Source organism: Tenebrio molitor, chromosome 9 (assembly GCF_963966145.1).
Source record: "Tenebrio molitor chromosome 9, icTenMoli1.1, whole genome shotgun sequence".
Lineage (NCBI taxonomy): Eukaryota > Metazoa > Arthropoda > Insecta > Coleoptera > Tenebrionidae > Tenebrio > Tenebrio molitor.
Window position 1 is genome coordinate 5,377,055 of NC_091054.1, and position 26,557 is coordinate 5,403,611.

Consider the following 26,557-nt stretch of genomic DNA (forward strand, 5'->3'; position numbering starts at 1 on the left):
ACAAAATTGACCTGTGTAAGGTATAGCATAAGAAGAATCCCGTCACTGATAATGAGGTCATTTTATGATTGATTTCATTAATTTCCAAATACCTAACAAGGTCCTTTTAGAGATTTTATTTGTATTGACTCTAGTTAATAATACGCTAGAATTTAAGACGTGTTTACAAGAAAACTTCATAATTTAAGTTTTGCTGCAGTTTAATATGAGACCGTTTAATTATACCATTCGCACATTTCATTCGCGGCATTTGGCATTATCGCTGTAATAATTCTTTAAAAATCAATAAATACACAATAGGATAGGTCCCAGTACACCGCATTGTGGCACATCGTACGTGACTAAAACACTCGATAACTTATTTCTCTGTGCTGCATTCTAACCAATCGTTTTTTATTAGCCAGATAACTTTTCATTATATCTAAATAATTTCACAAGAAAGAGTTCGTAATTAAGAATTTCCAAAAAAAAAAAAACGTACTAGTGAAGAAATAAATTAAAGGAGTTATCCCTCTTCTCCAAATAGGAAGATGAAGGTCCATTTTTATTAGTGAATGTAGAAAGTTGGAATCTTTCTAGATTTTTCATTCATGTTGTTTTTGTTTATTTAGGAATTTCAAGATATTCAAAGTAGATGAAGTAGACATTTTGCCAACATTTGAGGCAAAGAAAAATTTTTAAAACCTCTTTGTCGATCGAAAAGTACCTATTTTATCTTCCAACGTTGATCTTGATTTGATAAGTTACCACCAACTCTTTATTTATTCTGCAAAGTTGATGTCTGCTAATCTTGTTGACGTGTTAACTTCATTGTATGCATTTTCCGCAGTATCTAGATGAGACGTCTGTCATTTTATCGGAGCGATTTCACGATAAGAAAATTTCCCGGACTGTTATTTACGCATCGTGACGCAAATTTTCACAAGAATAAAGAAAATAAACACTCGGCAGGTGTTCCTAATTTGGCTGCAAAAACTTAACAGAGTAGTTGAACTCTGCAATCTCCTATTGAAATTTATTAACCATAAACAATTGTCGACTGAAGGACATTGCTAATAAACGAGCGCATGTAACAAAACAATAATTATTGGGCGTTATTAAGAGCTTGAGTTTAAACAGCTTTGCACCAGATGCCATTCCTCCAAAAGACCGCATCAAGACAACACTCTTTGTTTGTTTTAGACTCTGATGGTGCTGATCTCAGGTATAAAACGATTAAAGTGATAAATTAGGCAAAAGAAATATTTGAGTAAGTGTGGTCGGTGCGCAGCCTAATAAAACAATGGAAACAAATAAAAGACAAATAGAGATGAACTTGAACGATCAAGGGTACACTTACGTTTTCGAGGCGAAAGAGGAAATGGTTACTAAAGTGCCGTCCAAGTTTAGAAGAACAGTGTGGCAGGTTCTGCCTTCGATATGTGGTAAGAACGCACCAAACTCTCGAACAGATCAGTAACTTTGTCTTTTAGGAATAATGTTGTGTTTGCCTTACGGGATCATGTTAGGCTGGCCCTCTCCGACTTACCCCACGCTGATAAGTCCAAAATCTCCAGTCTGGATCAGCCCGGACCAATCCGCAATGGTCGCGGGTTTTCTAATGATCGGGAACACCGTCGGGACGCCATTCTCGTCGATCAGACGACTCAGCGCCAAATTCGGAATCGTCATTGGGGCTTGCTTGATGACGATCGGGTGGATACTGATGTGGGAGGCCAAAGACATCTACTACCTCCTGGGGAGTCGCTTTCTGATCGGCGCCGGCAACGGCTTCGGCCTGGGTCAGCTCAAGTACTACATCTCCGAGATCTGCCAAGACTCGCTGGCCACGCTCCTCACCAAACAGATCAACCTGTGCGTCTTCGCCGGCGTGATGGTGGCATTCGCCTACGGCCCGTTTGTGGATTTCAGACAGTTTAGTATTATTTCAACAATTGTATCGATTTTAGTGCTGTTCTTAGCTATCTTTCTGCCGTCGACACCCAGAGAACTGGTGAAATGTGGAAAAACCACCGCCGCGAAGAAGCTGATCGCGTTTCTCAGCCCCCAGCTCGACGTCGGCGACGAGATGGGTAAAATCAAAGAGCGGATCAACGTTGTCGATACGAGTTGGGGCTATTGCGACGTACTTAAGCGACCTAAGTTGCGGAAAAATTTCGCGATTTTTGCGCTGTTGGTGTTCTTCCAACAGTTCTCCGGGATTCCGTCGACGATTGTTTACTCGCAAATCATCTTCACCGCGTCGCACTGTCCACGTCCGGAGCTGTGCGCGCTGCTTTACTCTTTCGTCTACCTCTTGGCCAACGTGTACGGGATTTTCTGCGTCCCCAATCTAAACAAGAAACGCGTGATTTTGTTCTCCTCTGTTGGAGTCTCTTTGCTCTTGGTTGTAAAAATTATTGTGATCGTAGAGAAGGCCAACGACGTCTTCTGGAGCTACACCTCTCTCGTGGTGCTCCTTCTGTACAACGCAGTCCACACTGTTGGTCTGGGAAACATTCCTTTTACCCTGATCCCGGAACTGTTCCCCAAAGAAGCCAACAGAGTGGTCGTCCACTTCTTCATCATGTTCCACTCGATGTTGGCCCTAACTATAACAAAAATCTTCCAAGTGATGTACTTCAACATAGGGCTCTTCTCCCCCTTTTGCTTGTTCCTCGCGATCAGCACCTTCTCCATCGTCTTTGTGATAATCTTCGTGCCAAATAAACGCAACAAAGCAATCGAAAACACATAAAACTGCTCAAATTGTACTTCGAATGTTTTATTTGCGGGTATGTTCTTACATAACGTATGTACAAGAATAAATATTTAATTTCTTAATCGAGTTTTATTGCTACTCACACAACAACAATCACTCCACGTCCTCGCGGAGTAACTTCCGCAACTTCTCTTTCATCTCTTTGGACTTCTCGATGTTTCTTTGTCTTCGGGCGAGTCTCTCTTCCTTCAGACACTTGGTCATCTGGTAGTCCAGCGAGTTGCAGTAACCAATGAACTTCCGAATCGGGTGTTCGTTATGACATTCTGTCAGGAGTTTGATGAGTTCGTTGCACTTGTCTGTGTGCAGATGACTTGACAAGTCCGTGTGCATCGCTCTATTTGAAATGGGTCATGATATTATTTCCTGAAGACACGTGCCATCTATGACGTGCCAAAAAAAAATCGCCATCTGGTGGTGCCTCTTGAACTTACTGTTCCGCCACCGAACGATATCTATTTTTGTCCACTTCACAGTACCAATAGAGGGAGCCACTTGACGAAGGCTGACTGTTATTGTCGAAGGTCATTGTCCTTGGTCTTCGGATGAGACAAAAACTTGTTCTTGCCATGTTAAATACCGGTCTAGAAGATGGGAAGCAGGAACATATGTGACCGTGAGCTCGGTTTTTGTAACTCGACGACGAGGGATAGGACTTAAAAAGATCCTTGTGGAATAGACGCTGCATTCGTCTTGGGAAGTCCGAGGTGATGTAGAAAACCCTTGTGAACTTATGAAGTCCAGACCTAAACCTCGGGCTCACATTTTGTGCGGGCCTGATATTTTCCTCTACAAAGATGACTGCCTCTGGTTGACAAAAATCAAAGGAGGCATTGTCCACTTTGCATTCTTTTATACAGGGTGTAATCAAAATACGCGAATATATTTTAAGCCGTAAACCACCAAGACAATTCAAAATTCACCTCATCCCAGTCCGTGGTCAACGCTAATGAATGGGAAATGATAACGACAACGATTACCGCCCAAGAAATTTGACACTGACCGAATTGTGGCCAAAAAAACGTACAGAGCAATTTTACTTTCACCCTACCTTATTCACCAGAGTAAATGCTGAAAATGTTGTCCTTGATGCGAGATACACATCTGTGCCCTCCGCACGAACCCTTGAAAAAACTTTACCGATCCTCTCGAATTTGGGCACAAGATGCCACGACTCGTTCAGTTAGTTTTTTAGACTGTTAGCCCAACCTCCGATAAGAAGATTCTATTTGTCGTACTATGCCGGCCAAAAAATGTTGGCCGTCATTGTCTGTCAATTCAAGAAAAAAAATTTGTAATCCGTACTTTATTGTCATCATGATTACCGTCTTGATTATGAACGTTATTTTTTGGGTGGTAAATTTCAAAACTCAAAATTATTTTGTCATTTCTACTACACAGAACGTTTACCTCAGGTTATCTACGTACGATTGCTCTAATTTTGTTCATTCATGTCGGATTTTTGGAATATCTGAGCTTCAAACAGTTTAAATTGATTGTCAAAATGACAAGAATCGAAAGTGGGGTTACGATTCCTAAAGGTTTATTTACACTTTACTTGAATGTCAAGAAACTGACGGCCAAAATTTTTTGGCCGCCATAGTACACGTGTAAAAAGCGCGAGTTCGCTTTTTTTTTACTGTAGCAGGTCAAAGTGCCACTATTCGTTTTGGCCGGGGTAGGAGGCCAAGAGGTCCTACTTATGCTCGCGGGACAATAAGATCGCTGTTCGAAGATCAGGAACAAGCAACACAACGCACGGCATATGACGTCGCGACGCGCCCACCCTGCCGTAACCTTTTTTGGGGACGCTCATTTCGAAATAATTCAGTTTGTTTGTGCCGTCAGTCAATTCATTTTGAGTTTATCGGTTCAGGGTTCATTTTTGTTTATCGGATCACTTTCAGTTTTATTTCGGTTTCGCTTTCAGTTTCACTTTCGGTTTTCGTTTGTTTCTTTCGCGGTTTCTTTAGAGTTTTCATTGTAGAGTCTTTGTGCCAGCCAGTTTTGGGGCGGCTGGAATCACACATGTTAGCCCCTAAATTTTAGGCTGAGGTGGCCTCACGCCTCTAGGCTGTCTAGCTGCGGCCTATCTATTCATCGTTCGCTTTTTTCTTCTTTCTCCTTTCCTTTTCCTTCAATCCTTCCTCTTCTTCTTCTCAGCTCGGGTAACCGTACGGCAAAGTTAATTCCGATTCCCTTTTGTTCCCGTGACTTGCCGGAAAGTTATCTTCTTCTCTTCTTTTCCCTAACCTTCTTCCTTCATCCTTGTGGTGTCCAACCTTTTGAGATCCTGCGGGAAATTGCCGTCAACATCTATCGTGTGTTACGCGTGGACTCACCGACACATTACCGCTTCGACATCCGGATTTTTCGATCGGTGAAGTCCAACGTAAACAAACCGGCGCCATGTTCGACCATCTGTCATTTAGCGCGCAAGTGTAGGATCGCCGGAAGTTGTCATCAAGATGCGCGGTCAGTACAATAACCGGGACGCCTTATCGCCCAACGGAATAAGGTCCAGATCTTTCGGGTTGATCTCCTAGAGCCGGGGGTAGCCAAAAAAAAAAACCGATCGCGAGCGGAAATTAAAGAGGACTCGGTCGGCGACCGCCGAGCGGGCGGCAGGTGCCGCAAGTCGCGAGCTGCGAATCACGTGCGTGGCGTTCGGGATCCGCAATCATCCCTGTGGGTGGATTGCCGAACGCCATGGCGCTTATCGTCCGGCGCTGCCAGCCTTCGGGGCCGTCGAGGAGCCCGAAGATTTACCGTTTTACCGTTTACCGTTTTGCCGTGGTCGAGAAACCCCTCGTCATCTAGCGAGATAGAGGTAATTATCCTTCATTAGCGAATTCACTTCACTAATTTTCGTCCGTTAGGGGTAGTTCGAGCCAGATTACCGTTACCGTACCGCGAAGGAGAACCGGAAAGTCCTCCTTCGAATTATCGAGAAGCAACCCCTTTCAGCGGAAAGGTAATTACCGAATCGATTGAGTTTCGCAACACTAACGACAATTCGTTAGGGGTTGTTCTTTAGGGTCAGCCGGACCAGTCATCGTTATTTGGGGCGATAGTTCGGACCAGGAACGTTGTTCTTTAGGGTCATTCGTCGCCGCGTCGCTTTTAGGGTGATTGTTCACCAGGACTATCGTTATATGGGGTGATCGTCGCCACATCGTTCGTCAGAGTGGTCGTCGCCAGACCGCAAACCGTCCATTAAGGTCATCGGACCACGTACCGTTTCACCAAGGACTAAAGAAAATCGTCAAGGTCACACCACGTTACCGGCGTAAGATAAGTCGCACAATTTAATTGCGGATTTGCGAAAAATCAAAGAACGCCTCAAATATCCCGCTTCTCAATATTTAGAACCGTTTCAATTTGCAAAAATCTCGCATTTCAATAATTTCAAATTTTTAGAAAGACTTCACAAAGCCCAAGTTTTCAAATTTCACATTTCAATTATTAGTAGCAGTTCTTCTACTTCCAGTAAATTTGCAATTTTTTCAATTATAGAATCGATGTTAAATTAACGTTGTAAATTTATGAAAGCAGAAGACTGCGCTTCATTCTTGTTTCACGCATGCAACAGATTTTCCTTTCGTTTTTTTTTTATCGGAGTTGTATTAATTTTAAGTTTATTCACAAATAAGTTACAAGGTCACCTGTAAAGGAAAGCTTTCTTGATAAGACCAGAATAAGGTATTGAATAAGATCATTAATGTGAACTGGTTCGAAATTTCAATTAACAAAATTACGTAGAGTAACGTTGCCAATTCCACGGACCAGTGCACACTTAAGTAAGCATTTCGAATTTCCTGGACTGTTGGACAAAAATTGAATAAACCAATTATTTAATTCGCAAGGAATTAAGTTCTTTCGTATTGACTCCGAAGCATCCGAGAAACTGAGCACTTGTCCCGGCAGCTGGACAAGCTTAACAACCAGCTCAAGACAATAGCTGCCTGGCGCCCATTTTTTTATAATCCGAACCCACGCCCTATGCCCCGAAAACCCCCTGAGAGCCCGGAGCTGTCACTGGCCAACTTTTTGGTGATACAAATTTTGACGCCCACAACGTGGGGCTCGATTTCCCGACTTTTTGGAGCAACCACAAATTTGTAAATTTGTAAACCAATTTGGGCCTCGAGGGCTCGCTTGCATTTGACAGCCACAAATTTTGACGCTTGGATTTTCGAGGGCCTGTCAAGTCAATCGAGCCGCCACAGATTTTGACGCGATTTGTTAGGGGTGTGATTTGTCAACTTTGTAGCAGTCACAAATTTTGACGATTTTGCTTCCTCGTTTGAATTCCGCAAATTTGGTCAGTTTGGCTCATTCAGCTTTGTTTATCGTGTTTGTGACTCAACTACAGATTTGGCAAGATCACAGATTTTTCATTGTTCAACAATCGGAGCTTTGGGTTTGGGTTTCAGAGAAATTTCAGTTTTCAATTTTTTTTACCGTGTAAGAGAAGCAGGAATTTTGCAGAGAAAATTAGCGGATTGTATTCAGTCTTATCTCGTGTCTTCACAGATAAGAAATTTTTTGAGAACGTTATCGCGCTGCGAAACACTTTTTCGGGTGACATGTTTGTTTGAGTTCCATCCTTGTCGCACAATCGGAGAAACGGTGGACATTTCGCCAATGTCAAGGTCAGACACTCGAAGACCTCCAAGTGTCTCTATGAGCGATTTTTTTGCGGATGACGTTCCGTGGAATCGTGGAAAACGCTTCGTCGCATTTTCACTTTCCGTTTTCGAGCGCTGCAGCGAAAATTGCGTTGCATTTTTTTTCGTCGAATTTTTTGAAATGATCGAGACCAAAAATTTTACCGTGGAGTTTGTTCAGGAAAAGTTTATTTGAAAAACCCCATTTATGACATATCCCGAATTCGACTTACATCATACCGCAGTACTCAAGTACTAATTGACATTGAGATTCAGTTTTCAATCGTTTGATACGCGCAGATATCAACTAGCCATTTTGTGGCGGAATCAAAACTTTTCCATTGAACAAATTTTGACGTTTTTGAGAAGACTTCATCTTCGTTTTGTGTAAAAAGAAAAAGGCAACCGCGTTACCTTTTCTTTTTTCTTTTTGAGGAGGGGGGTAGTGTAGCAGGTCAAAGTGCCACTATTCGTTTTGGCCGGGGTAGGAGGCCAAGAGGTCCTACTTATGCTCGCGGGACAATAAGATCGCTGTTCGAAGATCAGGAACAAGCAACACAACGCACGGCATATGACGTCGCGACGCGCCCACCCTGCCGTAACCTTTTTTGGGGACGCTCATTTCGAAATAATTCAGTTTGTTTGTGCCGTCAGTCAATTCATTTTGAGTTTATCGGTTCAGGGTTCATTTTTGTTTATCGGATCACTTTCAGTTTTATTTCGGTTTCGCTTTCAGTTTCACTTTCGGTTTTCGTTTGTTTCTTTCGCGGTTTCTTTAGAGTTTTCATTGTAGAGTCTTTGTGCCAGCCAGTTTTGGGGCGGCTGGAATCACACATGTTAGCCCCTAAATTTTAGGCTGAGGTGGCCTCACGCCTCTAGGCTGTCTAGCTGCGGCCTATCTATTCATCGTTCGCTTTTTTCTTCTTTCTCCTTTCCTTTTCCTTCAATCCTTCCTCTTCTTCTTCTCAGCTCGGGTAACCGTACGGCAAAGTTAATTCCGATTCCCTTTTGTTCCCGTGACTTGCCGGAAAGTTATCTTCTTCTCTTCTTTTCCCTAACCTTCTTCCTTCATCCTTGTGGTGTCCAACCTTTTGAGATCCTGCGGGAAATTGCCGTCAACATCTATCGTGTGTTACGCGTGGACTCACCGACACATTACCGCTTCGACATCCGGATTTTTCGATCGGTGAAGTCCAACGTAAACAAACCGGCGCCATGTTCGACCATCTGTCATTTAGCGCGCAAGTGTAGGATCGCCGGAAGTTGTCATCAAGATGCGCGGTCAGTACAATAACCGGGACGCCTTATCGCCCAACGGAATAAGGTCCAGATCTTTCGGGTTGATCTCCTAGAGCCGGGGGTAGCCAAAAAAAAAAACCGATCGCGAGCGGAAATTAAAGAGGACTCGGTCGGCGACCGCCGAGCGGGCGGCAGGTGCCGCAAGTCGCGAGCTGCGAATCACGTGCGTGGCGTTCGGGATCCGCAATCATCCCTGTGGGTGGATTGCCGAACGCCATGGCGCTTATCGTCCGGCGCTGCCAGCCTTCGGGGCCGTCGAGGAGCCCGAAGATTTACCGTTTTACCGTTTACCGTTTTGCCGTGGTCGAGAAACCCCTCGTCATCTAGCGAGATAGAGGTAATTATCCTTCATTAGCGAATTCACTTCACTAATTTTCGTCCGTTAGGGGTAGTTCGAGCCAGATTACCGTTACCGTACCGCGAAGGAGAACCGGAAAGTCCTCCTTCGAATTATCGAGAAGCAACCCCTTTCAGCGGAAAGGTAATTACCGAATCGATTGAGTTTCGCAACACTAACGACAATTCGTTAGGGGTTGTTCTTTAGGGTCAGCCGGACCAGTCATCGTTATTTGGGGCGATAGTTCGGACCAGGAACGTTGTTCTTTAGGGTCATTCGTCGCCGCGTCGCTTTTAGGGTGATTGTTCACCAGGACTATCGTTATATGGGGTGATCGTCGCCACATCGTTCGTCAGAGTGGTCGTCGCCAGACCGCAAACCGTCCATTAAGGTCATCGGACCACGTACCGTTTCACCAAGGACTAAAGAAAATCGTCAAGGTCACACCACGTTACCGGCGTAAGATAAGTCGCACAATTTAATTGCGGATTTGCGAAAAATCAAAGAACGCCTCAAATATCCCGCTTCTCAATATTTAGAACCGTTTCAATTTGCAAAAATCTCGCATTTCAATAATTTCAAATTTTTAGAAAGACTTCACAAAGCCCAAGTTTTCAAATTTCACATTTCAATTATTAGTAGCAGTTCTTCTACTTCCAGTAAATTTGCAATTTTTTCAATTATAGAATCGATGTTAAATTAACGTTGTAAATTTATGAAAGCAGAAGACTGCGCTTCATTCTTGTTTCACGCATGCAACAGATTTTCCTTTCGTTTTTTTTTTATCGGAGTTGTATTAATTTTAAGTTTATTCACAAATAAGTTACAAGGTCACCTGTAAAGGAAAGCTTTCTTGATAAGACCAGAATAAGGTATTGAATAAGATCATTAATGTGAACTGGTTCGAAATTTCAATTAACAAAATTACGTAGAGTAACGTTGCCAATTCCACGGACCAGTGCACACTTAAGTAAGCATTTCGAATTTCCTGGACTGTTGGACAAAAATTGAATAAACCAATTATTTAATTCGCAAGGAATTAAGTTCTTTCGTATTGACTCCGAAGCATCCGAGAAACTGAGCACTTGTCCCGGCAGCTGGACAAGCTTAACAACCAGCTCAAGACAATAGCTGCCTGGCGCCCATTTTTTTATAATCCGAACCCACGCCCTATGCCCCGAAAACCCCCTGAGAGCCCGGAGCTGTCACTGGCCAACTTTTTGGTGATACATTACTATTGCGTTTTTTTGCTGTTTTTCATTTATAATTATAATCAAGGTAAAAAGTGAATATTTTTAGAATATGTAATTTATTTATCAACTTAAAATTAAAAACACAATTGTTACAAGTATTATATTAACTGGAGTTATTCTTCCAACTATTTTGCTGCTTTAAGGTGGCAAAGTGACACTCCTGGAAAATGCCAACTTTGCGCTGTCAAATCCCTCCTGTGGATATCGATTGTAGAAAATCTGTTTTGTGTTTTTATTAATGTTACGACAGTGCAAAAAATTTAATGAGCACCACGGGCGCAATGCTACCGGTCTCGGGTAATAATAAAAATAATAAAATACACTATTACTATCGACCGGTTAAACGCATTTACCGCCCTTGATACTTAAACAATTATTTAGATATTCAATAACGTTATATTGGAAACTTCAGATTTGTAGTCAAATGAACGCGCCCTAAAATTACATTATGGCAACCTATCATTAATTTGACTGCAATCGAAAGTTTCTGGTTACCGTGTTTACATCTGCATCTGAGATCCCGCTTGTGTCGGATTACACAATCGATTATACAGGATTATTCTAAGTGATTGTAGTCGAAGTAGGGGTGAAAACTGAATGTAAAATTTATGGTTGCCGCTCCACATAAAAAAAACATCAAAATGATGTGAATAAGTGAGTAGACACCGTTCACATACGGGAGTTAAATTGGGTGCAAAACAACTCAATATTTTTAAAATTGATTGGAAAACAACTCAATATTTCTGAATTCAATCGTTGATTTAACAAAAATAAATAAAAATCTCATCACCGCACTTTTTACCTAAAAAAATGACAGTGACGGCGACAAAACTGACAGTTTACATGAAAGCGGCAAAAATGTAATAACATCGGCATGGCCCACTTCGACTGCAATCATTTAGAATAACCCTGTATAATAATTAATAAGTGTTACTCCACCAGTTTTAATAAAAAAAATTGTCACAGTATAATTAGGATCTCTTTTATGGTTGCATTACGTAATTGTTCTTGGTCTTCTGATGAGGCAAAGGATGGACCTGACAGATCTGGTTATTTAGCATTAACTGAAACAAAAATAAATAGATATTACATATAAAGTGTGTTTTTTTATATTTGGCGTCGAAGTAGCCGTTGGAGAGTCGATTGAGGTCGCACCACTCGTGTAAAAGCGTAAGATTTAATTAAACAGCTGATCCGTGATCCGTAACCTGTATAGTGCGTTCACAATTGACACTTCAACGCCTACTTCGACGCCAAATTTAAAAAAACACCCATTACTTACATACTTTATTACATACTTACTCGTACAAAAAATAATCAATAAAGCTTAAAACTTACTGTTGTTTCAAATAAGTGTTTCCGAGAATGTTTAAAACCATGTCCCCTGGATTCATATTCCATGATGATGATTCTTGTTGCAATGATGCTGATTGCTTAACCACTTCTTGTTTAATTGTTGAAGTTCCTTCAGAATTTGATTTCAGACTTAGCTCAAGTTCATGTGATAAACTCAAGTTTCCTCTGTTGAGTAAATTATATTTATTCTTCCTTCCTATATCCCTGAGTTGGGTGTTGGTTAATGTATTGAATCTTTCTGGCAGAAACAATCTACATGCTCCATCTAATTCAACCATCACACGATCGCCGTATTTTGTGGTCTCTCGTTTCATCTTGGTGATTGAATATTCTTTGTTCTTCTCCATGGTGGACAAGTTCAACCAGGTGAAGGCAGACAACAAATTAAATTTCTTAAGTATATTTTGTTTGTATTTCGGGATGATATATTTTTTTGTTATTTCTTGTCTTTCACTTTGATTTGATTTCGGAGTTAGCTCAAGTTTATATGATCTACCCTGGCTTCCTCTGTTGAGTAAGTTGTATTTATTCTTTCCTATTTCCTTGAGTTGATTATCAGTTATTGTATTATATCTCTCTGGCAAAGATAATTTACAGACTCCATCTAACTCAACCACCAAACGTTCGCCGTATTGTGTGGTCTGTCGCTTGATATTGGTGATTGAATATTCTTTATTCTTCTCCATGGTAGACAAGTTTAACCACGTGCAGACCCTCAACAAATTAAATTTGTCGAGTAATTTTTGGCTCTTTTTCGAAATGGTATTTTTTTTCGTTTTTTGTTGTCTTCTACCTTGATTTTCCATCGTTTTATCTTGTTGTTGTTGTATAATACACAAACACAGACCAAAAAATAGTTGTTATTCTTGTACCGGGTTACCACAAACTGACGAACGCGGGGAAAGTTCTTCGCCTTAAATACTGTGACCGTGTGACCCGGATAACCTACAGCCGTGTTTTGAACCTGGAAATTCTATTCCCATTTCAGTGCAATAAAATCAGTATCTTAAATGTTGTTAAATTCATGTTTTTATCTCCTCAGTCCTCATCAACACGTGCCCAACACGTGCCAAAATAAAATGCCCTCTGCTGGCGCATCTTGGACTTACTGCTCCGCCATCGAACGATATCTATTTTCATGCGCTTCAAACCACCGACAGAGGGAGTCACTTTACGAAGGCTCTCGAAGCACATCTAAAGACAGTTTTTCTATGAATAACATTCGAATTTAGAAAACGCAAGGATCAGGATGTATGAGTATGACTCGTAGGATTCAGTACGATTTAAGCTCTGATCCTTGTACAGTGTGTCCCACCTGCATACATAAAGTAAGGCATGAACACCATCAACTAATATTTATATATTTGTTTAAACGTCAAGTAATAATTTACGATCCAATTTTACTCGCAATTCAATTCTTCACGCCACAAAATAATGAAATGTTGATAACGGTTTTATTTGGTCGTAACACCTGCACCTTTGACTTATTCATTCTGAGTACCACAGCGGAAGAGTTCCATTCTTGTCAAAAAGCCAAAGTACCGGTTGCCGTATTTGTTCCACACTTAATCAAAATTTTGTAAGCATCGTTGTCGTCCGTCCTTTTGCGGTGAACCCCACAAATCTTTGTGGAGGGTGCTTGGCCCTTTAATTTCCCATTTTCGTATTAAAATCGCTTTGTGTCGTGCCACATTTGAGGAGAAAGCTCGCGTGATGATTACTCCACCAATAATTTGTACAAATTCAAAGAGATAGTGAGTAGCCAAAGGATAGATAAAATGCGCCTTAAAAACGTTTATAGGCGTTTAACATGCAATGGACATGGCGTACACGTGGAGAATTTAATCAAACTTCATGATTAATGATGCAATTGGCCGTTAATGCGGTAGTAAAAGAACGATATTTTAGGATGGTGATCGTAACAGATGAACAATAAGCGGCCCATTAGAGATATTTGTAAGTACTTGTGGGGCATGTACAGTTTATCAATTGGTTATGCAAATTTATTGATCTATTGAGCTAATTAGCGTGATAACAGCTGGTCTCGTGTTTAGATTAAATCCAAGTTATCATGTATTATAGTGACAACAAAAACAGACACTTGCGTCTTAAATATTTGGACAATTTTCGTTTATCTTAATATCTGGGCTCTTGTAACGTTCATTCGGCCAAATATGGACATGAACGATTTTCATCAACTGATGGCTTATCCTTTGGTATTTTACGTATTTGGGGGGAGGTTCAGTTTATTCAATGATTATCGCTTTCGCACACTTTCTGCTGATTGTGTTAACGATTCTTAGAAGAATTCGACATTTTGCACAATATTGTCTGCATGTTGAACTGAAAGAAATTGCGTAATTGCAAGTATCAACAAATTAAAGTTGTTGTTTAAAAATAAAATGTGATAATGTATCTGCATATTAGTTTTGTTGGAAATTAACACTACGCTGGAAACGAGTCGCAAAAAGTGTTTTCATCGTTTTGGGAAGAGTTCAAGCAAACTGATTGTTGAAAATAAAACATTGGCAACACAATAACAAGATATTTTGAAATTGAAAAATAATTTTCCAGGAATTTACTCAATAAGTCATAAATCATTTCGAGCAAAACTGCGATAAGGGGCTTACCGTAATATAAGTTGTTGCGATTATACATAGTAGGTTTGTAAAAAAATGATTGTATAATCGGTTTGATCAAGTCGATAGATATGAATTCTGGAGTGGTATTTAGTGTTTTGGTCCTGTTGTAAGTACTATTATAGAACTTTTTTTACAAGGACGTGTTTGTTCTTTTGGAACAAGGTAAGTCAAAAATGTTTCTCTTTTCAAAATAATAACTAAGAGAAGATTGTTGTTGATTGATTGATTATGCAGATCTGGTAGCCTGTAAAAAAATGCAAATAAAAAAAAATCATAATTCATTGTGGAGCGTTTTCTTCTTGAAAACCTAAATGAGGCACTCTTACAAATATAGCGGAAGGTCGTATAATGTTGGTTTCAAAAAATGAATATTTTGACACATGTACAGAATGCGGAAAAAAAGTCTTTCCTCCTGTTCCTCGACCTTGACGATTTGTGGTCAAATAGATACTGTCAAGTGATCTGATTGGGGGATATTTAACATTGGATTTGAATCAGCCAATCAAATGGGCGGATTTCCGACTTGACTCGTCGTTAGCTGACACGATATTAACTAAGCTTTATGCAACCGGGCCTTTAATTATGTAAGAAGTCCCATGTCAAACGTTTGACATGGGACTTATGTGTTTATATCTTTCTTTTCAAAATTTTGTCAACGAAGTTTTCTTGAATTTTATTTTTCTAGACATCCTAGAGGTTCATAAAGGTAATGGAAATTTTAATTTTAGAAAAACATATAATTTTGTCTATTTTGAGATTGCTATAAAACTTAACTGCAGAATACAAAGTTCTTGAAAACTTTATGGAACACTTAAAAAATATTTACTTACAGATGGTCTCCATTAAAGTAACTGTATTGGCACTAAAACTAAGAACATCTTTTATTTCCATTGGTTGCAAATTTCTTTGTTTCGACTAAAATTTTATTGACATTGTTCTGAGCTGCAAACCTCTTCCTGTTCAATTTTCAGTAGATTTATTTCTTCCTATTTTAATATCACTAGATTTTTTTTGACAAATCTTACTTTGACCTGCCATCAAAATATCGTTATTACTTCACACAACAACAAAAAACTTTACTACCGCATATGGTCGGTCTACTTTTGATTGAAAAAAAATCGCTGCAGTTAAACTGATGGCAGCAGTTGGTCTTATTGTCAACGTGTTCGACATGTGCTATTATGTACATTTTAGCATATGTTATTGTAATCAGATGTCCTCACATTTGTGTGATTGTAACGTTCAGGTGTCAACAAAGTGCATCAGTTCCTAGAGATAGATAAAACGCAATTTATCGAATTGAGAGCTTGATTTGTAAAATTATGAGCGTAAGAACGTTGAGACCTATTTAAATTTAAATAATATTGTTTTTGGCACACGTTAAGAAGAACAACGTATGAAAATTTCTACGGTAAACATCTGCGAAGATCAAGTCGGATCAGACTTGAAAATGTTGCCGAAGTAGTGATAAGAGATTTCATGTTTGATTGAATGAGTAGGTTTTGCCCGCGGCTTTTGATTATTATTCAAATAAATCTTATAATTGTGTGTGTGTATCTTTATTATTAACATCATCCATTTTTCTTTCTATCTTATTATCATCTTAAATAAATACAAAGCAATTGCTATTTTATAATTTAACTACGACCGAAAGTTATTGAAACTTTTGTAAGTATGTGTTCATGAAAATTAGGTACAGTTGCGAAATTAAAATTTCGGGCACTATTGTCAATGTCATGATATAAACTCTAAAACAACCTTTACGTTAATAACCTTATTTTTTACTCTTGTCATGTTTTTGTCTTTTTGGCATTCAAAAATTGTCATTTGTGGCATAATAACGGGTAGGCAACATATCAAAGCGATGATTTAATTACACTCAGTGCAACTAACTGAAATCTTAAAATTCAAAATTGATTGGGTGACTGACACAGAAAAGTTTAATTTTTGAATGTCAGTCATGATGACAGTAGAAGGTGCTTTACAGAGATTTTGTTGAAGTGAGAGAAAAATAGTGCCCGAAATTTTAATTCCGCAACTGTACTTATATCAGGATCAGGAAATTAGCTATAAAAGGGGTTTTATACTTTTTTTTGTACAAGCAAGAGTTTTCACGTAGGTACTATGCTTTATCATGTTTTTAAATCTAAATCCAGTCATAATATCCAAAAAACACTGAAGGAATTTTGTCTGAACTAACTGAATGTACATATTTTTATTTAGTACTTAATTATAAAAATTGTAAATAAAATAAATAAAAATACACATTGTATTTCAAATGTTTCGAATTTTTCAGGCGGACATCCGGTATTTATTTTTTCCTAAAACAAAATATCAAACTAAAAATAAGGAATAATAGTTTTTTAATCTATTATTAAAAAGATATACTGTATGTATCTATAAAGAAATTTCTCATTAAAGTCATCTTTGAATTTATGACGAATATCTTTCTAACCTCAAAATTCACAAGATGTAAACTATTAATCCAAGTTACGAAAAAAATGTGACAAAGAAAGCATTAATCAAGTTGTTTTATACACACGTTGCAATAATACAACAACAATTTAGATCACAATTGATACAATAAACAAAATACCAACTCTACCATATACAAATTTCATTAGATTTAATTGTTTTTTAAGGATCCTTTGATATTACTGTTTAATTTTTGACTTACCTTGGTGTAACGTACACAAAATTAATGCAACGCTAAAAACTAGAAAAACTAGTTTTATGACGCACGAAATCATTATCTCGGATGAATAGATGACGCCTCATATTTCAACCTAATTTCCAAAATATTTGTCATTTTCTTAGGACCTGCATTGACCTAACACATTTAGAGCAAACTTGGTCGCAAATAATGAATCAGAAAACTCAGTCACCTGTCTAATCACATGACAAAAAGCAAACAAATAAAAATCCCAAATATAAACTTCAGTAAATCATTTTCCACTTCATGCCATCAATTTCTTATTTGCATTCTTTTCTACATTTTAATCGCTGATATGTAATTACTCCCGATGATTATGCGAATTTATAATTCTCACAATTATACCGCACACAACTGATTAAATGATCGAAACTAACAATTTCTTGAGGAATATTTTGTTTTGCGGCGCAAATAATACAATTCATTAAAAATCAAGGACCTGCAATTACGCACTAGAGCAAACGATCAAATTTACAAATATAGCATAGCTAGTACCGCTAACAATGACAATTTTTCCTCGGATTTGTTGATTGCACGTTCTAAAAATTATTACTCGTATAACTGTAACCGATACAGGTAATACTCGTGAGTAAGATCTTTACGTAAGCGTGCATTTGCACCATTTCGCAACATTGCATCTAATCTTCCTGAGAAGTGAAAAATCTGGATGTTCCATACAGGGCTTTCGTAACGTTTTTCTGACAGTTGTAGATTTTTCCTCAACTTGTCAAAAGCGGTCCAGGTATTCATTCTGTTCTATTGATTAGGTCTAATTCAGAATGTAAATAGCAGCAGTACGTTGCACATCTTTTGTTGTGGTTTGTGGGGACGGCGTTCGCACGATATTATAAATTTAGTTAGAGACAAGACACTCCAAAACAACGACGCTAGTGTAACGTGCCACCTCCACACACAAACTTTGTTAAATGGTGTGAAATATAACAACAAATAGGTAAGTCTCGTTTATTTTTTTTTCTACTTTGTGGAATTATTTTTGTTATTTTTAACGCTTTCGGTTCTTGCCAAAATTTGACAATTTTTCACTCGAGTTTAATTTTTTTATCGGGAAGTATTTTATCTGTATTTTTTTAGAGAATGCTAAATTTTTGCCAACGACGATTACGAAGTCCTGCAAATGGAAAATACATTTTGTTTTGATAATTTTCCAATCAATACTGGATGTGAATTTTATGATAATGTAAATGCTGATTAACTGTAAATTTCGCAAACTATCCAGAGTGCGTAATGTTTTATTTTAGATATTTATTACCGAAAATATTTGACTGAAATATTTTTTGTAAAATCAAAAATAGACAGAAAAAGAATTAAATAATTGGATGAAATTAAAACAAAACATAAAACATTAAAAGTGCCAGAAATATCTATTACATATTTTTGAAAAAATAGACAGTTATTGATTATTACAGATTTTATTAGGCAGTTTAATAAGAATTAAAAATGCATGAAAGTTATTTTTTTGGATGTTAATTTAAAATGAAAATAAAACATATTTGCTTGTGTACATTTTTGGAAAGTTTAGTTTAGCTGGGTTCTGGACGATCAATTCAAAAAATTAATTTGAAAAAAATACAGAATTTTTACTCTCAAGCTTTTCACATAATTTTTGATTTAATTCTGAACAAAACCGTCCTAATATTCCAAGAACCGAAAAATTATTAAATATATTCTTGACCACTCTGTACGACTAGACTGGGTGGGGTAATTGGGAAAACCTTAATTCAAATAATAAATTTTCGTTACATAATTTGAAGTTGTGGTAATTTCTCCTCCGTAGTTATGAATGACTTAAACCTGCAGACATTTTTCCTAGTTTTTTCTTTCTAATATCATGAATTGTTTTGTCGCTTAAATTTGTCTATATGTAATTACTTTAAAACAAATCTTCAATTGGTCCAATTAACAGACAACGCAAGTGTAATCTTTCATCAAGACGTAATTTGTTTAAATGACTGTGACATCTTGCTTTCGTACTAGAACGTCATAAAAATACTGAAATACGTATTTCCACTTTCCGTACGTTTTACCACCAAATTCCAAATGTCGTGAATTAATTAAAATTTCATTCGATATCGCAGAAAAACCGCACAATTATTTTACAGTTATTCATCATGTTTCTGTCAGAGCGGGTTAAAATGCCAAGATCTGTGATCTCTAATCAGTCTTTGACGTAACAGTCGTAGTTTTTATCAGTTTTGAGATATTTTGTCCTAGCTGTGTTGTTCTTAACACTCAAAATAAAGTAGCAATTAATTGATAACATCAAATATGATTCCTTGCGAGATAAGCGCCACCATGTTGTGTTATTAGAAAATTAAAATTACGAGTAATTAAGGAGTACAAAGAATTTTCTTTTGCTTGACATTAAAACAACAATTGTAACTTATAGATGTTTACATATTTATATTGCTGCGTGGTAAATTGTCTAACAGATCAATTGATTGTGATCATCGTCAAATCAGTCCAACAATCACTCGAATTGTGAAAATATGTCGGTACTTCAGAGAATTAGATTATACACAGGTGGCACTCTACAGTCACAGAAAAATTTTTATGGCACTCAAATGGACTCTTCAGTAGCTGTTTAGAAACCAAAAGAGTTTTATCGCAGATTTGCTAAACAAGGTTCGCACAATTTACACAGTCTTAGGTCACAAAGTCCTTAAATAAAGTCGGTGCTGTGAATTTCAATTATAATTAATCTTGGCTTGGAGGTTGTTGGATGTACATTTTAGAGTCTTCTGGGATTCATTCAATTAAAGTTTTACGTTGTGTTGTTCCTTCGTTATCCAACTATTCAGGGTTTGGAGAGTGGAGAAAAATGGTTAATTTATTATTGCCGAGATAATGTGCAGGTCACATAAACTGGAGCAAACAGTAGATAATGTTTGTAAATGGTGAAAAAGTACGGTTCTTGCAGTCAATTAGAAGTGTTAGAGAAATGACAATTCCATCTGCCTGTTGGATTTTTCTGAAGGATATTTCTTAAAAAACAGAATCTTTTAATCTTTAAAACCTGACAGCTGAAAGTTTATTTAGAGCCCAGATTTCAAGAGGAAGAGGAATTAATGGAAGTTACAGCCACAAACACACTGTATTATGCAGTGGAAAGCACTTTCCGATTAATGCCCTTCAAATCAAGCATTACCTGCTTCGCGGAAGTTTGACAGTTCGACGTTATCGATGAAGTTGTTCAGTCTCTTGTTACGCCATATTTTCCCCCTCTTGGCTTGTTTCAGTCTCATAAATTACAACAGACTGTGCCAAAATATTTTGAGCAAAAGCTTTGTCTTTGTCAGTTTGGTCGCGACTTTTTTCACAATAAAACGTGTGCGGGATATGAACGACGAACGTCCTCTAAAGGCCTCAACCTGTTGACATTTTTCTAAAGCACGCTACACAAAAGAGGAGGGACCAAGAACAAGACCCATAAGTTAATAAACTATCAGCAATTTTAATCAATCAACAGGTAATACATTTTGTTTTTAATATTGTTTGTCTAAAATGCCTCTTCAGTTATTAACATATGTCTCACTAAATTCTTACCAATTATTGCTTTATTTTATATAATTTTTGTTCGACCGATTTAGCTTTTGTGAAACAATATTTATATTTCTAGTTTTGTTTTAAGTACAAAAACAAATGTATCAGAAGTTTATTGTTAACACTACTACGACATCAGACATTATTTTTTATTTGTGGCAAAATTATTGTTTTATAGAAAAATAAAAATGTCTACCATGAAGTCTCTGTATTATGATTATGATAATTGCGAGGAGCAACGTTTTGTACAGAATCAGGAAATGTGTGAGCTTTCCCTTTTAAAATAACTAAAAAGAAACACGTTCTCAATTAGTTTTTCTAAATATTTCGGCGTCAAAATGAGCATTTTGTGACACTGAAAACAGTTCCACCAAGTTCAATTTTATAGCATCGTTTCTAGTGATTGTTGAATATGGGGTTGGTATTGATAATAATAAATGTCAGTGTTAAATTTGATGTCATTTGAATCTGAATTCATGTTTTGGATGAAAATAAACTATCAAGGGGGTAGATTATTATTGTAATAACATTTGGGAGACAATTTAAATTTTAATTTTCAATTAAATTGCATTGCTTCATCAATACCAACCCCATTCCATTAAAATAAAAGTCACTAGATATTGATTTGGAGCGTCAAAGTTTTAGACTTTTACAAAAATGTTCTGCAACGTCTTTGCAGTTCCTTGGATCATTGACCGCGAAGCGGAACTGTTCTAGGTCGGACCCTTCTTGCTAATTTACCATCACCAACCTATTGGTGATGATCTCATTAAATTCGATGTGCCTTATCAATCACGAAAACAATGTTTTAAAGAATTTCTTCTAGAGATTGTTCAACAATTATTTCCTGTGGATTGTGATAAAGTTTTATCTTAAAATACCTAAGAAATGTTTAACAAAAGAGAATTTATTTTAATTTTTATTGGGACCCCGAGAAGATGTGCAAACCGTTCATAATAAAGAGTTTCTCGATGAAACATTTCAAGCGTCAGTGAAACGTGAAGAAAAGAAAAAAGCAAACGAAGAGTCCGTAACTAGTCTAGTTTAATTATATCAGTCTCAATTTAAGACTGTGACATAAATAAATAGGACCCTGATGTTAAATATGGTGTGCACTAAGTGACTCTTTATATCCGAAACATTTATTGTATTAATACAGAGAGAGTGTTTATTATTAATATCTTCATCCTGTGAAATTCACGTTACACTCTGAAAATAGTAGGTAATTTAGTAACGGATGTGCATGACGGTAATTTGCAACAAAAGATCTGGCAGTTCATTTGGCTCCATGAAATGGGGATAATGAAACTGACAATATCATGATAATGGTGTTGTTTTCCATGCAAATAAATTTAAATTAACATCATCACGACTCCGGAAGTTTTCCATTTCAAAATGGCGCAAATTCAATTACGTAACATTTACACCAGTAGTGTAAAAATGCGTTAACGAGGGCTGACTTAAGTCGGTGTACGCCGGCTCTGTCTTAACAAAATTCCTCAAAGTAAAATCTTGTCTTTCTTTTTTGTGTCTAGGGACAGATTTGGAAACTGTATCTGTTAGTGACTTGCTTTAACATGTATGACCTCCAGTCCAACGCTCATTGTCTGGCAATAATTGCATCGTTTATCGTTTATTTATTGAAACCGAGGTGATGAACCTCCAATTTGCGAGTTTTATTTTAAGCTCGCATCAATCAATCGTCATTAAACCATTAATTTCCTTCACCCGAAAGAAAAAACTTGCCCGTAAAGCCATTCGAACTAATTCTTCAATAAGATCAAGGCCGATTTACTTATATATATCTACACAAAGCCGAAATAAATTTAAATTTGAATAGAGAGCGAGGAGTAAGTGTCGTAAAAAAGGATGTCCACTCGAGTCCACGATTAAGATGCGAGCAGTGCTCCACTCGTATCGCCATTAAAGCCATTTTCTTTTGCAGCGTAGTAATCATGGGAGTCATAACGAGCTCATTAGGCTATTACATGTCCAGGACGGACGATCCCGATCCAGTGACGACGCTCACGTCGAGAGACAGGTTTCTGGTCCAGTCGTCGTGGGTGCCGGTCAAGAAGGACCTGACGGGCAACGGAGTGGCGCTTCTTCTGCTGTAAGTGCACACGGTAGAGCCTGACCGAGTTAAGTGTCGCGGTTCCAGGTACTTCGACAAGTTCCCCGAAGAGAAGAAACACTTCCCGTTCAAAGACGTCCCGAAGGAGGAGCTGCGGAAGTCGAAGAAGTTCCACGCACATTGTAACAACGTCATGACGGCTCTCGATGCCATCGTTTTTAATATCGCCGACGGGGAGCTGATCGTCAACCTGTTGGAGAAGCTCGGGAGGAGCCACAACAGACACGGGATCAAACCGTCGTCGTTTGGGGTAGATTTCTGCAGGGTTTAGAGAATTCGACTAAACTGCGTTCTTTTGCAGAATCTTAAGGAGACGGTGACGGAGTTGTTTAGCGGATTTATGACCAAAGAGGAAGTACAAGTCTGGGGGAAGTTGTTCGATGTCGCTGCTGGAGTCATCTCGAAGTATTTATAAGTCATTTTATTGTTGTCTGTGTTTTTATACTGCAGTTTTATCAACTGACCAAATCTTAACGATGACATTTATTATCCTATTAATATTACAATAATATTAACAGTGCATTCTAAGTTTTACTGGTCATCAATTAATACATTTGTTATCGTGTTCGTATCAGCTTCAAGGTTATCAGGTAATCTAATACTAAATAAGCCCTAACGTCACTTAATAAAATAAATGTGTTCGATATGTATGCAACCAGTTATACACAACTGTATAATATATTGCGTACATATTTTTTCTAATTTTCTTTTGAGATTTTCCGACTTTCCACACCTCCAAACACTTGACCGTAATTTAATTTTGTAATTTTTGATATTACTGATGCCGATTTAGTTTCTACAAATTGCACAATTTTAACTTTGCACCAGTCAGACATTGAGCAATGGCGATATCTAAAGAGAACTAAGATAAAATCAGGGGAATCTTGCGAAAAATAAAGAAACTAAAAAACAACATTACGCTTTTATCATTTTTCTTATCGATGTAAAGTACAAATTGAGTGCGTTTTGTACTTCGAGGGTAACGACGATTTAGGAGGATGTGGCGCACAAGGTTTAATCTAGAATTTTCGAAATCTAGTTCTGCTTAATTAAATAATTGATTTGGAGTGCACTCAGATACAATTTATCTTGGTTACTTTTGAATGTTGTCTTTTTATTTTTAAATTGTTGTAGAGTGTTATAAGTTGTTCTTATATAAAGCGTCTGCTTTGAAGTGGTTAGGTCGTCCTGTGTAGATATGATGTGTCATTTCCTAATAAAATTTTATTTAATAGAAATTGTGTTATTTGTATTTAAAAAACCTCTCTGATGTGAACGTAAGACTTGAATGCTGCGATAAAAAGAAATTTAGGTTAAAAATAAATAATAAAAATAGAATACTAGAATATCGGGGAAATAACAATGCAGATGAAGGTAATTATTAAAAGACTAAAAAATGTAAGTGATAACTGACGATGAAGGAAAAGAAAAATAAAATAGCGAACAAAAACAAATAATATTAAAACAAATTAATACGCAAATATTGTAGACTTTAAGGATAAGAAAATTTTTGGAATAAATAGGAGAATAAAATATGATTATGAAATTAGTAAATATGACAAATTTTAAATAACCTCAGATAATAATATATCAAGAAACAAATAGAATATAAAAATATACAGTAGATGCGACATTAAATATGTAAGGAAACTTTTATTAGAGCGTATCAGTAATCTATTTTATTTTTATGAAATTTTAATCGCCTATGACGTTTTGATAATACCAAAAATAATCACATCGAAAAAAATTCAACTTGGGTTTATTTTTGTATCAATAAAAAGAATAAACCGACAATTCTACCGAAGTTTCAGCTGGGACGAAATTAAATGTCCGAAATTATCACAATGTCGAAATCTATTTAGGCGTCTACCTTAATCAGATTATTTAGAAACGAGTTCAAACTCTGATTTTTGCTACCTGGTACTTCCCTTATCAGTAAAAAATAAGATAAAGAACAAGGCAATAGAAATCAATCACAAGAATTTTGCAATAATCCAAATTGGAATCAATTTTTATTTCAACGCAATATAATTCGATTTTCTGCACATCTTCACTTCAAATCTCTTTGAGTTCATGTTTCCTGAATGAGAACCTTACATAAGAGATGCACAATTGGGAAGATTACGCAACATTACACTCAGTAACATTCATAGAATTAAATCAAACAAGACCGAAGATTATTTATGCAACAACAAATATGATATGATTTAATTTAAAAAATACTTGTCTGATGCAGCCGATATGATTTTGAAACCCATATAAATACACCTTCGTTGATTAGATCTTGTCAGATTAAGTGTGGTGCGTTGCCAAGCTGCATCCTCGATTGCGACAAGTGCATCAGACGACTTAACGCGTTTGACTTATTAATTTTTAGTGCGCGAAAATTGCATAATTTTAACCGAGTGAGTAGTTTTTTATTTTTACCAAAATGCTGCAAGATTTCCTCACAGCCAATCACCGATGAGATATTTGCGGTTTTATTAATTACTACTTCACCGATCTCCAACAACTTTTGAAAGCAGTTTTAATTTTTTAAATCCTGATGAAGAATTAACTTAACACTACTACTGTGTTCAAATATATTGGCAGTAGTTTAACGCGAATTGTGACAGTCAGAAAGATCAAACAGTGTAGACCAACTGAACCAGTCTGAGCGCAAATCTTCTTAATTGTTATTGTAAACGTGTTAGCAACAATTACGCTGTCAAAGTACAAGCTTTACAGGAAACAAGATTCTCTTGTCACTCCAGACGAAAGGATGTGCGTTCAAATAGTTATGTAATGGGTGCCCTCCAGTTAATGACAATGTAAATATTTGCAGTCAATATTGCAAATTGATTTTTTGTGTTGTGACATAATGTTGATGATTATGAAACAAATTCTAATTGTTTTAATGGTGAATTTGAACGAAGACAGTCTGATTAACATTATCTCCAAGTAACAAAAATTCGTAATCTTCTACTTGGAAAAATTTCCCAAGTATTTTATTTGTGTGATCGAAAATCGAGAGCTGCGATAATTTTTTACGATTTCCGTTAGACATTCTTTATCTTTGCAGAAATGGGGATGGTAACCAGTTCGTACTATTATTATATGAGCAGGACTGACGACCCTGATCCTGTGACCAAGTTGACCTCTAGAGACATATACCTGGTGCAGTCCTCTTGGACCCCCCTCAAGAAAGACCTGACTGGATGGGGAGTAAAAATCGTCATTTTGTAAGTCGCTGGTTTGACTTTGCGCAACGATAATCGAGACATTTTAGTTTGTTTGAGAAATATCCGGAAGAGCATCAAAACTTCCCCTTCAGAGATATTCCATTTAAGGACTTGTCCTCCAGTAAGAAGTTCCACGCCCACTGCAGTAATGTTATGTACGCCGTGGACTCTATAATCGACAGTTTGAAAGACAGCGAGCTTCTGGTAAATATTTTGCAGAAGATTGGCAGGAATCATCACAGGAATAGCGTGAAACCGATTTCGTTTTGGGTAAGTTTGGTTGAAATGGTGAGGGGGGTGTAATAAATTGGGTGGTTTGTAGCATGTGAAGGAGATCATGTTGGAGTATTTCTCGAGGTTTATGTCGAAGGAGACTGTCGAGTCTTGGGATAAGGCGTTGCAGGCTGCTTTTGGGGTTGTGGGTGTCGAGTTGGACAAGGAAAAATGAGGAGATTTGTTTTGTATGATTTTTATACTAGTTGTACCTTAATATACTTAATTTTTGTTAATTAACACCAGTGACCATTTTCTTGTAATATATCATTAACACATTTACTATACACACTATTTCTTGTTTTATTGCGTCATGCTTTTTGCAGTAGTAAAAATA

At 37.3% G+C, this 26,557-nt stretch overlaps 1 protein-coding gene, 3 long non-coding RNA genes and 1 pseudogene across 4 annotated transcripts; 2 read left to right on the forward strand and 3 right to left on the reverse strand.

Moving 5' to 3' along the window:
• The first annotated feature begins 511 nt into the window (after window positions 1-511).
• LOC138137768 (glucose transporter GlcP-like) lies at window positions 512-2,823 on the forward strand (annotated as a pseudogene).
• Window positions 2,749-6,835, reverse strand: LOC138137772 (uncharacterized). The gene is made up of 2 exons (XR_011161874.1): window positions 5,108-6,835; window positions 2,749-5,054 (listed from the first exon to the last, which is right to left on the reverse strand). It is a non-coding gene; the product is annotated as an uncharacterized lncRNA (long non-coding RNA).
• Window positions 6,836-7,208: 373 nt separating this feature from the next.
• Window positions 7,209-10,284, reverse strand: LOC138137773 (uncharacterized). The gene is made up of 2 exons (XR_011161875.1): window positions 8,584-10,284; window positions 7,209-8,530 (listed from the first exon to the last, which is right to left on the reverse strand). It is a non-coding gene; the product is annotated as an uncharacterized lncRNA (long non-coding RNA).
• Window positions 10,285-10,357: 73 nt separating this feature from the next.
• On the reverse strand, window positions 10,358-12,715 carry LOC138137774 (uncharacterized). The gene is made up of 2 exons (XR_011161876.1): window positions 11,659-12,715; window positions 10,358-11,384 (listed from the first exon to the last, which is right to left on the reverse strand). It is a non-coding gene; the product is annotated as an uncharacterized lncRNA (long non-coding RNA).
• A 1,656-nt stretch (window positions 12,716-14,371) lies between these two features.
• Window positions 14,372-26,514, forward strand: glob1 (globin 1). Its single transcript, XM_069058514.1, has 8 exons — window positions 14,372-14,424; window positions 22,538-22,705; window positions 22,754-22,976; window positions 23,028-23,131; window positions 25,008-25,027; window positions 25,788-25,947; window positions 25,995-26,217; window positions 26,270-26,514. The coding sequence occupies exons 1-8, from the start codon at window positions 14,387-14,389 to the stop codon at window positions 26,393-26,395; spliced, it is 1,062 nt and encodes a 353-aa protein (XP_068914615.1). The 5' UTR covers window positions 14,372-14,386; the 3' UTR covers window positions 26,396-26,514.
• Window positions 26,515-26,557: the final 43 nt, after the last annotated feature.